This window comes from Meriones unguiculatus, chromosome 10 (assembly GCF_030254825.1).
Source record: "Meriones unguiculatus strain TT.TT164.6M chromosome 10, Bangor_MerUng_6.1, whole genome shotgun sequence".
NCBI classification, from domain to species: Eukaryota; Metazoa; Chordata; class Mammalia; order Rodentia; family Muridae; genus Meriones; species Meriones unguiculatus.
This window is the reverse complement of record NC_083358.1, coordinates 52,129,848-52,147,194: the sequence shown is the minus strand read 5'-3', so window position 1 is coordinate 52,147,194 and position 17,347 is coordinate 52,129,848. Positions and strand designations below refer to the sequence as shown.

The 17,347-nt window shown below is 42.9% G+C and overlaps 1 protein-coding gene across 6 annotated transcripts in view; it reads left to right on the top strand.

Moving 5' to 3' along the window:
* The window catches only part of Slc44a5 (solute carrier family 44 member 5), a 264,702-nt gene that overhangs the window by 224,977 nt on the left and 22,378 nt on the right, over nucleotides 1-17,347 (top strand). For all 6 annotated transcript variants that reach the window (XM_060392462.1, XM_060392460.1, XM_060392459.1 and 3 more), the window contains 6 exons: nucleotides 2,056-2,140; nucleotides 7,282-7,407; nucleotides 8,315-8,375; nucleotides 13,305-13,428; nucleotides 13,732-13,815; nucleotides 16,091-16,203. In XM_060392462.1, coding sequence (XP_060248445.1) covers nucleotides 2,056-2,140; nucleotides 7,282-7,407; nucleotides 8,315-8,375; nucleotides 13,305-13,428; nucleotides 13,732-13,815; nucleotides 16,091-16,203 — 593 coding nt within the window. The remainder of the gene's footprint in view (nucleotides 1-2,055; nucleotides 2,141-7,281; nucleotides 7,408-8,314; nucleotides 8,376-13,304; nucleotides 13,429-13,731; nucleotides 13,816-16,090; nucleotides 16,204-17,347) is intronic.

The following is a 17,347-nucleotide window of genomic DNA, read 5'->3' as shown; positions in this document are numbered from 1 at the left end:
ACTTGGGGGTTGGACAAGTTCTTGGGGGAAATTATTCTTGAGTTGTTAAAGCTGTGGATTTTTGTTGTTGTTGTGGTGGTTTTTTGTTTGTTTTGTTGTGTCTTGTTTCTTTTAGGCAAAGTCTTATGTAGCCCAGGCTGGCTGCAAACTTGTGGTATAGAGAGAGCAGCTATGAACCTCTGATCTAGCTGCCTTCTCCTCACAAGTGCTGGTAGTAATTCTGTGCTTGGATTTTATGGGGTACTCGAGAGCAAACTCAAGGCTTCACGAATGCTAGGCAAGCCCTCTGCCCACTGAGCTACATGCCCAGCCCTGGAGCTGTGATTCTTCAGAGCAGGGACCATGACGATCTGAACCCACCGAGGAGCTTGGCGAAAGCGCTGCCAGTCCGCAGTCATGTGGCCGGGCACTTGGAGGCTTGGGAGCTGAGAAGGAGTGGGAGACATGATCTAAAGTCAGAGCCTACCTTTTCCTTTTGCATGCTGAAGCTGTGTAAGGGCTTACGCCTGGCATCTGGGGCCTTCTCCACACCACTGTGAACTGGCATGGCTGCTGTCCTCCTTTCCCAAATGAAATAACTGAAATTCGAAGAGAACGTCAAACGACAGGGCCCATGGTTGCCACTTACTAATAGGAAGTATAACTGTTGGTTGTTATTTTTTTTTGCATTGCCATTATATACATGTTTATGTTAAAGAAATTCATAAATGCAAATGTTAAATGAAGAAATATAATTCCCAAATTTAGATATAATGATTTTTTGCATATAATTAAATACTTATCTCCATAGTAAAATCACATATTAATAAGCTTTTAAGTTTCTTTTTTTTAATTTTATTTTTCTTTTTAGTTACATTTTGTTAACTCTGTGTCCCAGCTGTTTCCTGCTCCCTCATTCCCTCCCCAACCCTCCCTCATCTCCTCCCTGTCCCTTTCCAAGTCCACTGATAGAGGAGGACCTCCTCCCCTTTCATTTGACCCTGTTTTATCAGGTATCTTCAGGGCTGGCTGCAAAGTCCTCCTCTGTGGCCTAGCAGGACTGCTCCTCCCTTGGGGGGGTGGGTCAAAGAGCCTGCCCTTGAGATCCTGTTAGAAATAGTCCTTGTTCCCCTTACTTTGGAAAACTACTTGGTTACTGAGCTACCACAGGCCACATCTGAGCAGAAGTTCTAGGTTATATCCATAGATGGTCCTTGGTTGAATGTCAGTCTCAGAAAAGACCCTGTGCCCAGATATATTTGGTCCTTGTAGAGCTCCTATCCTTTCCATATCATACTAACTCCCCTTCTTTCATATGATTCCCTGCACTCTGCTGAGGGTTTGGTTATGAGTCTTAGTGTCTGCTTTGAAACACTGCTAGGTAGAGTCTTTCAGATGCCTTTTGTGGTAGACTCCTGTCATACATTCAATGCACATCCCATCTGTCTTTCTAAATGAGGATTGATCATCTTCGCCTGTGTCCACTTTCTTGATTATCTTTTTTAGGTGTATAGATTTCATTATGTTTATCATATCTTATAGGACTATATAAGTGAGTATATACCATGTTTATCTTTCTCCTTCTGGGATATTTCACTCAGAATGATCTTTTCTAGATCCCACCACTTGCCTGCAAATTTCATGATTTCCACCTTTTTGATTGCTGAGTAGTATTCCATTGTGTAAAAATACCACAATTTCTGTATCCATTCCTCTGTTGATGGACATCTGGGTTGTTTCCAAGTTCTGGCTATTACAAATAAAGCTGCTACAAACATGGTTGAACAAATGTCCTTCCTAAAAAAAAATGTTATTAATTTCTCCTTCCATTAAACATGTGTGTCAGCATCATTTCCAGCGACAGTGTGATTGTTTACTTCCTATTACAGAGCCTCCTGCTGGTGGACAATTTATTTCAGCTTTTAATAATTGCAAAACAATGCTTTGATTTTTAGGCAGTGTAAAGGCAGTTGAGAACACGCTGCACCCTCTACAGAAAACGAAGTTTCTTTGGTTTGATGTGCATTCCTACCATCACTGCAGGGATCATTTATGTTTCCTTTTCTTTTTTAACAGGAACAAGACCATTTTGTTTTACTTTAACCTACTCAGGTGCAGCAGTCCTTCCGTCATGCTCACGCTCCAGTGCCCCACCACGCAGGTAAGGCTGCGGCTGCCTCAGCGGCACAGTTAGCAGTCCCTAACATTCTGCACGGAAGAATTCTGAGCGTGCATGTTGCATCTGTGCCCGTGTAGTAAGAAGACCTAAGTAAGATGCATGTTCATTCACATTCAATCAAAGGTAAGGCAGGGGTGGATTGTTTCAAAGTTACTAGGGCACTTCAGTGATGGTAACCATAGATTCTTACAAGTAACCGCAGCCCAAAAGTCCTTGTCCGCTGTTCCAATCATTTCTGCATTTTTAATGGTTTCATGTATCGAGGAGCTGTGATTGTTTGGAAGAGCTACCTTGCTTTTTCATGATTTTTGTGTTCCTACTCTTTGCTTTGGGCATATGTTGGAGTATATATTTCCTCTGAGTTTATTTGGGATAAATTAGATGTATATCATGTATAAAATATTATTAGATGCATATCTGTTTTGAGTTCATCTGGTCCTCTTAGTGACCAGCCTTCTCTTGAAGGCTGGTTCTATAGTCACACTCAGGAGAAAACAAACAAGGATGGCAGCAGCATGAAGCCAGAGCAGATACAGAACTCTAAACAAATCACATGATGCCTACAGCAGAGCACAGTAAAGCCATCAATATGCGTAGAGAAGAAAATTGCTTAAAATAATGGAGAAAGAGGTAGGAGGTTAAAAATCAGCTAAGGTAAAATAATAGAGAATTAATGAAATTAAGGAAGGTGATGGAAGAAGAGAAAAGCATGTGATGGGGAAGAGAATGGGGCAAAAGATAAAAGGCTGATTATAAAAACAGAGAAAATATGTAAATAAAATTAGAGAAAAGACAAAGCATGAACACAAACATCTTAACAACATAAAACTAATACTAAAAATGTAATAGAAATGTATAAAAATAAAAAGTCTTGAGATTTGAGGCTCTTCACTCGGGTCCTCTGATGCTGGAGTGTTGGGTGGAGTCTCCGGTCATTTGTGTCATAGAGGCTGAGCTAGCTCCTGGCTGGACTTCTGCCCAAGACCTCCTCATTTACAACTGGAATTGCACCACATCCACCCTCTCTCTCTAGCCTCGTTTCTAGCTTTCTCTAGCAATTATTCCTGTCTTATAACAAATGTTTTATTGTCTCTCTCCCTGAACTAAAAGACAAGCACCTTGAGGGTAAGGATTCTTACCTGTTTTGATTCATACTGTGTTCACACTATCTTCGAACCCCAAGAGTAGGTGATCAGTAAATATCTATAGAATGAATGAATTAGGAAATCAATAAATGACTATATTCCTACTCTTCACATTATATCAAACAAACCAACGTTCCTGTAATAAAACAAAAACCACGTTTGTTGTTTTCCTAGATTATCTAGGAAAGACAACTAGAGCAGATACAGTATTGTAATCTTCAGTGAACTCACTCTCCCAGGCAGTTATCATTTCTAGCAGTGGCGAATCCAGCTGAGCTGGTGGCGCGACAGTGAAGAGTGATGTAGAAAGCTCCCTGGGGAGCCCACGGGTTGCGGCTGCCGTTGGGCATCCTGCGTTACCTGGCCTGCAGCCGTGCGTTTGTAGACCAGAGCTATATTCCAGGCATTACGTTTTTTGTCAGCTGGCAGCAGAGTCCAGACGTGTGCCATAGCGCTTGAAGAACAGACCAGGATCAATTAGGATGCCCAGCCTCAGCGTGACCTCCTTCCTTGGCTAATTATCTAATGATAATTCTAATTCTAATCAGCATCCCATTTGAAGTAAACAAATTGGTCTGATGGAGGGAAAGAAAAAAGAGCAGTTGCTATGTTTTTTTTTTTTTTAATAGCTCATTTGTTTTTGGAATGAAGTTTGACATGATTCTCTTTGACAAACTACTTTTTTCTATTTAATTGCTTCCTTTCATGTGTTGTTCCTACACCAGTTTGTATGCATAGTATACATTGTGGGTGTGTTTGTATGTGTAGAATTGTCAGGGTCCCAGACAAGGTACCTCACATTATTTGAAACTCAGAAAGTGTTAGCTCTTTGAGTTCTCACTTTTATAAACACACCAAAGTGTGTGTGTGTGTGTGTGTGTGTTTTAGTCTTTCACCATCTCATGAGCAAAGAATCAAAACTAACACATCTACTGTTTGATCATGATTTTAGTCAGCCTGGCTCCAATCAGAGTGAACTCTTCCCATTCACATTGACCTTTGACCTTCTTATGTATGGATATGTTGGTGCTTTCATTGTCTCTCTATATGGCTCTTCAGCTTTGAGACCTCCTATGCCTCCTCTAGAATTATATGACTGTGTGTGTGAGACACACACAGAAACAGACAGAAAGAAGCAGAGGAGAGAGAAAGAAGGGGAGACAGAGAGAGCTGCAGAGTGTGCAAATAAGTGTGAGCATGCAGATGAGAGGCTTATGGAGGCTTGGGTGTGGAAATGGCTGTGTTACTCTGTCACACTTGTAGAGGGTATTGGACTCCTGATGCTATCACACAGTATTACTGCCACACTTGAGACACACACATAATCCTTCTCCTGCCTACTTGTGTGGTCAACACCAAGGGCTTTGTAGTTGTCAGACACAGGACAAAAGGCGAGGAAGCTGCCTGATCAGCAGCCTGTGAGGAATCACCAGCTTTCTGACCAGCTTAGTCCCGCATTACCTACAAACTGCTGCAAGCAGAAACTCCTCCAAACAGTGTTGAGGCCAGCGCTAGCCTATGGATAGAAAAACATAAATATAAATACTTAGAAAACAGTTTCACAACAAGTCTGTTCAGAAAAACAACAGTAGTGCCCTCAGGCGTGTGTATTCCCTGTACAGGTACCAGGTATAAATTCCAACTGTATATGCAGATCCACTCAGAGAGCATCTGGTCACCTACATGATGGCCATGCCACTAATGCACTGGTGGGCACATCTTGGCAGGCTGGCATTTCAGCTCACAGGGCTCACAATGAGTAAGATGTCCCAGCAACATGAAAGCTGCAGTTTCTATTGACTGCCCAGCCCTACGCGGGGCATCTATACCCCCTTCTCCAGGTCAGGCGATGCAGAAGAAGAATGTGCAGAAAGAGAAGACTGCTGTGAAAGGCACTCTTCTGGATACAACATGGCAATTACGACAATGAGTCCATGGTGGCCATGTGCCAGGTGGGGCCCATAAACATGGCATCACAACGGGGGAAAGGTTCGGGTAGCCTCATTCCTCCCTGGAACACCATTAGCAGTTGATGGCTGGGCAGACAGTGAGGCGTCATTTTCATGAGCAATAAGCTGATGAAGCTACTAGTGATTCAGATAAAAAATAGTTGCACATCTATGGTCATCCGGATAAGCCTAGTCAAACTTCCTGAGTCATAAAAATGAAAGTGAGAGAAGAGGGGTTTCAGCAGGGGTGGGAAGAAGAAGATGAGAGAGAGAAGTAATGAGGATATGAAATTCACAATAGATGCATGAAACTGTGAAAGTATTAAGACACTGAAAAAATAACTATTAAAGGAGTGACGGGGAAGACGGGATGGGCTAGGGCGGGGCTTTCCACAGCGAGCTGAGCAGAAGAGGAGGTGCACTGAATCTGAGGCAGCTCTCTCGGTTTGGTGCGGCTTCCATTTCTTTTTTAAAACCACAAACAAAAGTGAAAACAACACGCTCCGCCCCCATTTCTACTGTGTGTAATGAAATCACACATTTAATTGCTGTCATGTTGTTGTGGCTCTGTGGGTGACCACAGTAACCTATCTGCCACTGATGTGCCCACGGCCATTGCTGCAAAGGACTTGCACCTTGCTTGCCCATGTCTACACAGTGTTGATAAAAGACTCACCGTGATTAATCACAGCAGATATCTGGATTTTACTTATTTCTCTTGGTGACAAACTCTAATTATGTTTTCAGAATTATGGAAACTCATGGACACACTGATGAATATTTTCCATGTACATTAACAGTTGTCAGTATTTCAAAGTCATTTTATTCATATAGAAAACACAGCAAGATTCTAACCTAGAATACACTGACTCTGAAAAATTCATCTTGACTTAGACTCCTATCTGCTAATTCAGACAATTATAGGAAAATGCCTTGCTTAAAATATCATGACAGAGACAGTGATGGCCCAGTAATTGATAGCACTCACTGCGCTTGCACAGGGCCGGGCTCAGCTCTGTAGCATCCATGGCAGGTGACTGACTCCAGCCACAGGGAGCCCACTGCACCCTCTGGCCTCTTCAGGCGCCTGCACATACACTGCGTATATTGACACACATCCACATGAGTGCGCACACATGTGCACACACAAAGAACAAAAGTGAAAACCTTTAAAGAGGGTTTTAAAAATATCATTGACTTATGGTAGAAGTCCCCAAATCTGCACATAGAACTGTCTCTCACACACTGAATGGATATAAAATTAGTACAATCTAAGTGAAGTGGGTGGTTATTATGTTACCTAATAATTGTGCAAAGCGTTACTATGTGGAGAATCCGAGGCACCAGCATGTGGAAACATTAATTGCTCACAGCTACTTGTGGATCTATACTTATCAAGCTAAAAATACACCCATCTAGAGTTGCTAAACCTTACCCATCCTTACACCTATGTGTGTGTATATAAGGCACACACACACACACACACACACACTATTGTACGTGTCACAGGCTAAATCTACGTGTGAAAACAAGCGTGCTGCTTTGACTCCTGAGTTTGGGTCACCTCGCTTCATATCACGCTTTTCCAGAGGTTGGTATGAGGTGGTGGGGAGGAGTGGGTGCTGGGAAAAGAACACACAGGGCACGAAAGAGGAAAATGATGGGGTACAAGGAGGAAGGGGGCAACTGGGGGGAGTGGTGGGAAGGAGGACCACAGCAGCACCTGCTCAAGAGTGTTGAAATGGTCTCTACCGCAGTGTGTGCTGATTTAAAAATCCCAGCGTGGAGTATCACTACTGTTCACTTGCTTGCTTTAACACAGACCTAGAAGGCACGAAGGACAGGTTGGTAAGCATTCTATACTCAACCTAATTTTACTCAGAACGGCCATAGTGAGTCAGGTCACTAAGACGAAAAGCAGTGCTTTTCTCCTGATGCTGGAGAATTCAGAAGCCCATCCAAGCCTGCAGACGTCTAACCCTTGGCTTATCCCTGTGCGTTCCCACCACTGTGCCTCTCTGCTCCACAGATCTGTGTCTCCAGGTGCCCAGAGAGATTCTTAACCTACGTGGATATGCAGTTTCTGAACAAAAAAGATGGAAGATACTGGGAATACTACCGCCAGTTCTGCAAGGCCACGGCCAGGCCTGAGGAGGTGCGTGTTCTCATGTTCTCAGGCTCACACCAGGAAGGAACTTAGGTGCTGCTTCCATCTTAAAGGAACATTCCAGTTTGCTGTGGAAAATGCCCAGAACCAGAACATTAACATCAATGGTGCCATTCTAAGAAAACACAAGTTCCCTTGGACACTCAAGAACCCACACGGTTCATGGTATATCACTGCGTAGACACTCACCTGAATACAGGATACTCAGAGTGTGCACTGTGTACACAAAGAAACACACCATCCAGGATGTGTTATCGCGCATACTTGTGGTGCAGGAAAGACCGAGTCTGCTCAGTTAGCTCCAGCTGATCAAGACACTGACAGACTTTTCCGTCTGGGGGGTTTGTTGCTGACAAGTGCTAAAATTTTCTATCCCGTAGAATCATCTTTATAAAACCATACTGCTCAGCGGCACAGTGCTTGCCACCTGACCCGACACCAACATGATAGAAAGAGAAAACTGGTGCCTTTGCATGAATGGTATACACACACACACAGTGCAATAAAAATCTTTGACACACTCAAGATATTTCTAAAGCATTATTATATTAAATATTATTATTTGGTTGCTGCATTGTAGAAAATGTTTTTTTCCAGTAAAAATTTAAAGGATCAGACATTCAGCGTATGACTAAGACATCTTCAGTTGTGTCTTGCTTTTATAAGATCTAGGTTTGGTTTGTTTTGTTTTAGATCTCTCTTGGTTCATTCAGAGCACTGGAGGCATTTTTCTAACAAGAATCTGTGTGTACTAATCTTAAGTTATTGGCAGTGGGAGCAATGACTTGGGAAAATGAGATGAGGAGTAAAGAGGTTGAGCTCATAACTTCGGTACTGAGGGCGAGGGCGTTAGCTGTTGGTGCTGAGTGTTGATGTGTCCTGCCTTCCCTTTCAGTCTCTGTCAGATCTTCTGTCCTACGGTGACTGTCCCTCAGCAGTCTACCCAAGCAGACCTCGTAAGTGCTAATTATTTTACCTTTGAAGTGTAGAACCTACCAAAATGTCATTTGGTTTCCCTATAGTGCAGCTGATATAGCTGAGGTTTGGAATGGCCTGTTCCCACCATGAGAGGCCAGAGTGAGTTGGAAGGAGTGTCTCTGGCCATCCTCACTCCAGCGGCCTTTCCACCAGAGCTCTTCGAGGCTGGGAGCAAGCATGTTGGGAAGTGACAGGATTGGTTTTAAGAAGCCCACCAGTGTGATTCTGTGTATTCTGACAAGCACATGCAAACAGCCACACACACCTTCTCCCAAATTCAGTCAGAAACATCCAGAAATTGCCAGAGAAGCAATTCCAAGTTATGTATCTCGTCTTCATAAGTCAACATTTGAAAGTTTTCTGTTTCTTTGGAGATTTCTATTTTGTTTCTTTACAATTTAAGCATAAGCTGATAAGCTCTTTAGAAAAACTGAAATAACCACTTGTTTGCCTTTCTGGAGGCTGCTATTCTAATTAGAGAGAAAAAGCTTTACAGGAAAATTTCCAACAGAGTGTTCATTCAGAGTAAGGGAGGGCAATTAATACAGAGCTCAGAAAAGCACAGACAGAGGGGCTGAGAGACAGCAAAGGCTGTGATCTCCCCAGGGAAGAGAACACCAAAATAACTCCGTGTGTCTGTGAGAGGAAACCTCTTAGAGGAAATAAACATACAAGAGAACGCATATGTGTAAAATACTCAGTAAAACGCAAACTGTTGCAGACATTTTAATGACAAGCATATAGAAATTAAGAAGAATCCTAGAAATTATGTAAGGAAAAAGATCAGGAAGAAATAGATCAAAAATATTAGGTTGTTTGCCAGAGGGTGTGGGAAGGGGGACATTTTCTCTCTTTTTCCTTTGGTTCCATTCCTCAATTCCTCCACAAGTGCTTCTAAAACAGAAGAAAGGCAACAGGCACCAGCCTAAGTAGGAAGTGAAGTGTGTTGAATCAGTTGTCCCAAAATCCATGTGTTGAGTATCCCGTCATCTCTCTCTGGACGCTTAAAGACCCTGAAGCAGAGATGGCGGGCCCGGTGAAGAATGCCAATCACGGCAGCCCGAACACCGACCAGGTCCGCCATGAACAGTGCTGAAACTGCTTATAGGAAAGAGAAAAACACCTTTTCTCACAGTTATGTTTTGTTTATATCACATGTTTTAGAAAATACTTTGGGGACACAAAACAATCTCGCATAGTTTAATGAAGGGATGAAAGCAACATTAAGATCAACATTAGAATCAGCTTGTGTTAACACAGGAGCTACGGTACCACCAAGGGCTCAGTGTACTACCCATAACATGTAGGCCTTAAATTGTTTGTTTAATCACTTTACAGCCTGATCCCAGCCCCCTCCCTCCTATCCTCCCAGTCCCACCCTCATGCACCCTTCCCCCCAACCTCTCTCCTTCTCAGAGAAGGGGAGTACCTCAAAGGGTACCAACCCACCCTGGCATTTTAAGTCACAGCAAGACTAAGAACATCCTCTCCCACTGAGGCCAGACAAGGCAGCTCAGTAAGAGGAAAGGGAGCCAAAGGCAGGCCACAGAGTCAGAGACAGGCCCTATTCCCATTGTTAGGGCACCCACATGATGGCCATGCTGACATCTGTTACATACGTTTAAAGGTTCTAGGTACAGCCCATGCAAGCTCTTTGGTTCTTGGTTCAGCCTCTGTGTGTGCCATGCGCCCAGGTTAGTTTACTCTATAAGTCTTCTGTGGTGTCCTCGACCCTTCCAGCTCCCTTTAGCCTTCTTCCCACTCTTCCACAAGACTCCCTGAATGAGCTCAGCCTATTGTTTGGCTGTGGGTCTCTGCATCTGTTTCTATCAGCTGCTGGATGAAGCCTCTTGGAGGACAGTTATGCTAGGCTCCTGTTTGCAAGCTAAGCAGAGCATCATTAATAGTGTCAGGAGTTGGCTCTCTCCCATGAGGGGAGTCTTAAGTTGGGCCAGTCATTGGTTTGCAATTCCTTCAAACTCTGCTCCATCTTTACCCCTAAACTTCTTGTAGGCAAGACAAATTTTGGGTCTAAGGTTTTATGGGTGGGTTGGTGTCCCCTCTCTCCACTGGAAGTCCTATCTGGCTACAAGAGATGGTATCTTTAGGATCCTTAACTCCCACTGCTAGAAGTCTCAGCTAGGGTCACCGCCATAGACTCCCGGCAGCCTCCCTGTCCCAGAGATGACTCCCCCACTGATTTCTGTTCTCTCTTCCAGTCCTCCCCCACCCTACCTACCTCTGCTCTCCCCACACCTGATTCCCACCCCTGTACCCCTCCTTATCCCTCTCCCACCCAGTTTCATCCTTCCATCTACATCAGAGATCTATTTATTTCTTCTTCTGAGTGAGATTCAAGCACCCTCCCTTGAGCCTTCCTTGCCTTCTTTGGGTCTGTGGATTGTAGCATGGTTATGCTGTACTATATGGCTAACATCCACTTATAAGTGAGTATGTGCCATATGCGTCTTTCTGCTTCTAGGTTACCTCATTCAGGATGACCTTTTCTAGTTCCATCCATTTGCCTGCAAATGGCATGCTGTCTTTGTTTATAAAAGAAGACAAAGTAAGACTACGTGAGAGAAAGAAGAAAAAGAATTCTATTTCCTGTATAATTTTGATGTTTAAAAAGGGAGAGCTGTAGAAGAAAGCTAGGAAGGAAACTGATCAGAAAATCATACAGTTCACTGGGGGCAGATGGTCAGTGCAACATTCTGTAATTTTTATTCGTATCTTCTGTACTTTCCAAATATACTCTCAGCATATTAACTAGTGGGTGCTAACACATTGGAAGTGATTGCCAAAAATAATATGTGAAAGAAGGCCTGCGGATAGTTAGGCATGAACCTGCACTCAGGAGATAAATAGGGACAAAAAGACTAGGAAAAACGGGAGAGAAGAAACACACTGAGTCTTACTGTGTGCCAAAACCCCACTGGGGAAGGAGTGGGATGAGTTCATCTAGGGAGAGGGGGAAGCCTCACTGAGAGGGGGCAGAAAGGGACGTTCAGGCTACTACTTCAGATCTGCCGCAGAAGAAGGGGAAAGCAGAAGAAGAACAGGGAAATTATGGATGAAATCAGCTATGCCCTCTGACTTTGAAAGCTGAAAACAGACAGGAGAGACAAGGAGAGCTGGGAAGGGCTTTCGGAAGATGTTCGCTTACTCCCCGCATCAATTGCTTCAGTATTTTAGGTTCAAGGCCCACATGCAAATTAGTGATACCACTTACAAGGAAAAAATAGGAAAATTATCTATCCATTTTTGATTTTTCTTACATCCTCATTTAAAATTGGGATGCTAATATTTTAAAATACATTTAAAATAACGCATATTCCAACAAACAGTTAATGTATTTGTAGAGGCCAGGAATCTATTTAATCCAAATAAAACTATAAAAGACTAAACAGTGATTTAACTTTCCTCAGAAATTACAACTGTGTAAAACAGCATAGTCTTCCATTGGTAGTTTCCATCCTTCAACAACATGTAGATAACATTTCTAGCAAGGAGGCAAGTTATTAAGAATTGACCAATAGCCAGGTGTGGTGATGCATGCCTGTAATCCCAGCACAAGGGGAGGCGAGTGGATCTCTATGAGTTTGAGGCCAGCCTGGTCTACAAAGCGAGTCCTGGAAAGCCAAAGCTATACATAGAAATCCTGTTTTGAAAAATAAAACAAAACAACAACAACAAAATCTCACCAACAGAAATCCAGTCTTCATAGGGGCTTGAAGTTTGAGCTGGTTCTTATTTCGCAAGGGATTACTTGCTAATCTATTTTTCACAGTTTCATTGAGGAATATTGAAAACTATTTTTAAAAAACAGGCTCTTATATATCCCAGGCTGATCTTGGGCTTGCTAGGGAGCCAAAAGTGTCCGTGACTTTCCAGTTCTCCTGCCTCCCATTTCCCAAGAGCTAGGACCACAGGTATGATCCATACATCATGGCCCACTAAGGTTCGTGCCCAGCCCCAAGGACCTGTTACAGTAACAGCCCTGGCACCTCCAGTGCCCCAGATGCTGTGGCTTTTCTTTTTTATTATTACATCTTTATTTTTATATTAATTACAGTTTATTTACTTTGTATCCCAGCTGTAGCACCCTCCCTCATCTCCTCCTTGCCCCTCTCTAAGTCCACGGATAGGCGAGGTCCTCGTCCCTTTCTATCTGACCTTAGCTTATCAGGTGTCTTCAGGACTCTCTGCAATGTCCTCCTCTGTGATCTAGCAAGGCTGCTCCTCCCTTGGGGGTGGGGAGGTCAAAGAGCCAGCCACTGAGTTCATGTCAGAGACAGTCCCTGTTCCCCTTACTAGGGAGTTCACTTGGATACTGAGTTGCCATGGGCTCCATCTGAGCAGTGGTTCTAGGTTATATCCATGCATGGTCCTTGGTTGGAGAACCAATCTCAGAAAAGACCCCTGTGACCAGATATATTTGGTCCTTGTGGAGCTCCTGTCTTCTCCAGATCTTACTAACCTCCCCTTCTTTCTTATGGTTCCTTGCACTCTGCCCAAGGTTTGGTTGTGAGTCTCAGCATCTGCTTTGATATGCTGCCAGGTAGAGTCTTTCAGAGGCCCTCTGTGGCTTTTCTATTAAAGTGTATTTAGCACATGTGGCATGAGCCTATGTGCACAGCCTGCACATCTTATTTGTGCAGTTTGATGAATCTTTCGTATGCAAGAAACTGGCAGGTGGGGATGTGGCTTCAGATGATGTTGCTGTTTCCATTCCAGTCTCTCAGCTGCCAGAAATCCTGAAGTTGTCAGTAAATGGCAAGTAGCTCTCTCTACTGAGCCAATTCATGCCCAGCAAGAACTTTCCTGTAGATAACAGAATGTTTTTAAAAGGAGAGAGTAGTAAACAAACAAAATGTGTTTCCTGTAGTCATTATTCTCTTTTACAGTCCTGCAGAGATGTCTGCCTGACTTCTCAACCGTCAATGGTTCCTTAACTATAGGACAAAGGACAGATTTCCAAGACGGAACAGGGAGTAGCCTAACTGTCATAGACCTAAGCAAAGTTGCAAGGTATGTTTACATTCCTATTTTCAGTTTTGATGCATCCTATTGTCAACCACAATATTAAAGTAGCATTCAGGGCTACTGGAAATTACATATGTGCTTTGATAAAAGACACATGTCACTCTGAGGGATCCTGAAGTGACATTCAGTAGATTGTTGTGGCTAGTAAGAGTCACTGCTACAGTTGCTGCCTAAAAGCATGCTTTGAATGGAAGTCTTGCAAAGTCCCTTTTATTATAAGAACATTTTTTCAATATTAACAAAAAATAATAATTAACCAAAAATAAACTTTCCCTTCATTGACCTCAGTGACATCAGTAAGATCCTCGATGCCAGGATGATCGGGCTGAAGGTATTTGAAGACTATGTGACCACATGGAAATGGATTCTCCTGTGAGTGACACTCTATTTCTTCTCTAGCCCCTTTCTGATGACCTCTGTAACCTCCTCAATGTCCTTGTTCTTACTAAAGTCCACTTATGAAAAGTGGACTCAGACCTCAGGATAATTTTTTTTTTACATTGGGGTAAGGACTGGGTGAAGATATTTGAAAATATGCCCCAAAGAATCTAAGTTTCAATTTATATATTAACTTACTAGTAAAATTAGTGTGCAAGTCAAGTCCCTGGCACAGTGTCTGGTCTCCTGTGCTCTGCTCACACCACATGTCACAGAGGGTGGGCATAGTTTGATTTCCCTGGTTCTTTCTCCTTCCATGTCCCTCCCTTCACCCCAAAGGATCATTTGTAATTTTTACTGTGTTCTTCACACATGATAATCATTACCATTAAAGGCCATTCAAGTTCTGGGAAACTTAAAACACATAGGAAAGTGGAGATTTGTATTTCCAGACATAAGGTTGTTATTTGGGAAAGTTGAATGGGGTTGCTGTCCTGACACAGGCAAGTGTGTCCGATGTGTTTAAGTCCATGCTCTCTGTCTTTGTGCCACTTTCCAGAGCTGAGAAACTTCTTTGTTTCTGTGAGAAACTCCCTCGTGACCAGAGAAAATGTTAGTGCTCTGTTAGCGACTCCATGGTGTTTTATAGCCACCTCAGCTTTTGAAGCACACTTCCATCTCTTTCTCAGGCAGCCCTGTGTTTTAAGACACGTTCTTGGTGGGTAAAGAGACACACAGTGGTTAGAGCACTTGCTGCTCCTGCAGAAGCTCATAGTTTAGTTCACATTGAACGCCTAACAACTGCCTGTATCTCCAGCCTCAAAGATCTGGTGCTTTCTTCCAGGCTTTGTGGGTACCTGTACGCAGACAGACAGACTGACTGACTGACTAACTGGCTGGCTGACTGACTGACTAACAAATGCACACACACACACACACACACACACACACACACACACACGAGAGACAGACAGAAACACATGCACCTGCACACACACAGACATGCACATGCATAGACAGATAGATACACACACACACACACACACAAACACACAGACACAAATAAAAATAGATCTTTCTGAAGTCTAGTCTGACTTTGGTCTCGCTTTGTAACCATGGAGGTGGCCTTGAACTTTCATCCCCCAGTTTCAGCCTTCCAGGTGCTGGGATGCTGGCATGAGAGACACCTGATTATATAGTGGTAAAGTATCTAATAATCTGTGATGCCATGAGTGTGAAATCCTGTCTTTGTGCATTTTGTGGCTTTTCCTTCCTCCCCATATCCTCAAAGTCCAGGGTTACTCCACTTTGCCATTTTTATTTAGTTGAGTGCTGGAAATCCAGGCAGGGGCTTTGTATCTGCCAGGCAGGTTCCTTCCACAGAGCTACATCTCCAGCTCCTCATCCTTTAAAACAAGTTTAGTGACACTTATGAAACTTCTGTTATTTTTCCTAGGTGAATTAATCTCCTCTCTGTTTTCCTCATATCTGTTGTGTCTTTGCACACCTTCTTATACATACATAGCTGCTTATCTTCTGTATAATATCTTTCATTCTATATTTTATTTAACTGGTTCTTTCCTAGGATAAACTGACAGCTATTTTCTTTTTCTTTCTTTTTTTTTTTTTTGAAATTGTGTTTTCTATTGCCAAAGTTGGCCTTGAACTTTCCTACTTAAGCTGAGAAGATTGGTCTTACACTCATGACCTTTCCACCTCTCCCTTTCACATACTAGGATTAGGGTTATGGGCTACCATACCCAGCAAAACTATCAACTCTGTAGCATGGCAACTATGACTAACTCATCTTTATCTTCATAGCTAGCAGCATAGTTCCTAAATCATAGGAGATAGACAGAAATGTGAGTTCAGAGGCAGTTATAGGAATGACTGGAACAAGCTAGATAGCAGGTCTTCAACCACAGGGAATTTGAGAAATTTAACACTGTATTGTGAGAGAAATAATAAAGAATAATTTTCACAAGGGTAGAGCTAGATCCTTTTGTGAATTTTTACTAATTTCTTGTTCTGCTTGCAATAACTCCATATTCGAGGTTGCAGCCTGCACTTGGCAGTAGTTAAATGGGCTTTCTTCTGTCACAAACAAATGTCACTAAAATTTTCTTTAATTCTTATGCTTTTGGGGTTTTTCTACTTTCTTTGGACATACTTCATTCAACACGCATTAAACCTGTGCCCACTCCATACCCCTCTTTCTGTTATGGTGCAGGTAGCAACCTGACTCTGTCTGTTGTCGGTTTTCCTCTAGTGGTCTGACTATCGCCATGGCACTGAGCTGGATTTTTTTGATACTCCTGAGGTTCACAGCTGGATTCATCTTCTGGGTCTTCATGTTTGGTGTGCTTGGAATTATAGGATATGGTAGGTGACTTACCTCTTAAAATTGCCAAATATAAGAATAACTTTTTCCTTGTCATTAGCAATTACTGGAAAGTATTTACTTGCTACAGGCTCAGTTAGTTAGGATCATTAATTTTACAAAATGTATTTAATTTTATGCTTATTTTCTTTAGAACTCTTTTTCTCATTATCTTGAGAAAAATTCCATGAGGAAAATCTACTACTTTCCCTAGCAGTCTTTGGTCTTGGGCCTTAGAGGGATTGGGAAGGAGCAGAAAGGATCTGTTTAGGATAATGAAATTCAAACAGTTAGCCTTCCCCCGGTAATTTTTCTATGAGTCACAAGCCAGGTGTGCACAGCTACGGAGCTTGATCTATTTTTCTCATCAGTCTCAATAGTACTTTTAATCAGCCTCTGTCTCACTTTTTCGTAGTTGGTTCCTATAGTGAAGCATCACTCTCTAGGCAAGCACACACATCACACTCATTGGATGAAGTGTTCAATTCAATTTTCCAAGCTGTGCACATCACGCCTGATGTGAACACTAAATAAAGGAATCCGAGTGCCTCCCACTGGGTGGTATAACATTGTGGGTATTTGCTTTTGGCCTGCTAAAAGGCATATGGGACAATGTAGAGCAATTTACATTCAAAAGAATGTTTTCCCCCACAACATTAGTTAGATTAGCAGCATAGCTTTTCCAGCAGTAGACACAAAACACAACCAGCTACTGTTGCTGCTGCTTAAGCAGGTTTGCATATGGTGTATGCAGGCTCACAGTCAGTACATAGCCTTGGCTATAGCTCAGCTCAGTGTAACTGAGTAACCATGGAAACCTTTCTTAGCTTTACAAGACCTAGCTCCTACATCTGTAACATCAGTCCAGTGATGAGCTCTCTGTCTCAGAAGATAGGAGGGGTCAAATATGGATCTCAGGCTGTCAGAACAGAGTCTACACATAGTAAAGGGTCATTGTTGTCATTAGCCTTGATGGCTTCTAGTAAGCAGTGCGGGCCTCCTTGGGCTCCTCTGCCCTGCTGTGCTCCTGCCCATCTGTCTCACCTGTGCTTCCTCCAAGGCACATCCAGGAAAGAGCAGGGGTCAGTCTGGTGGGGGAGCCTGGAAAATGCTATCCTCAAGCTGTCATCTCCTCACCTTTTTGTG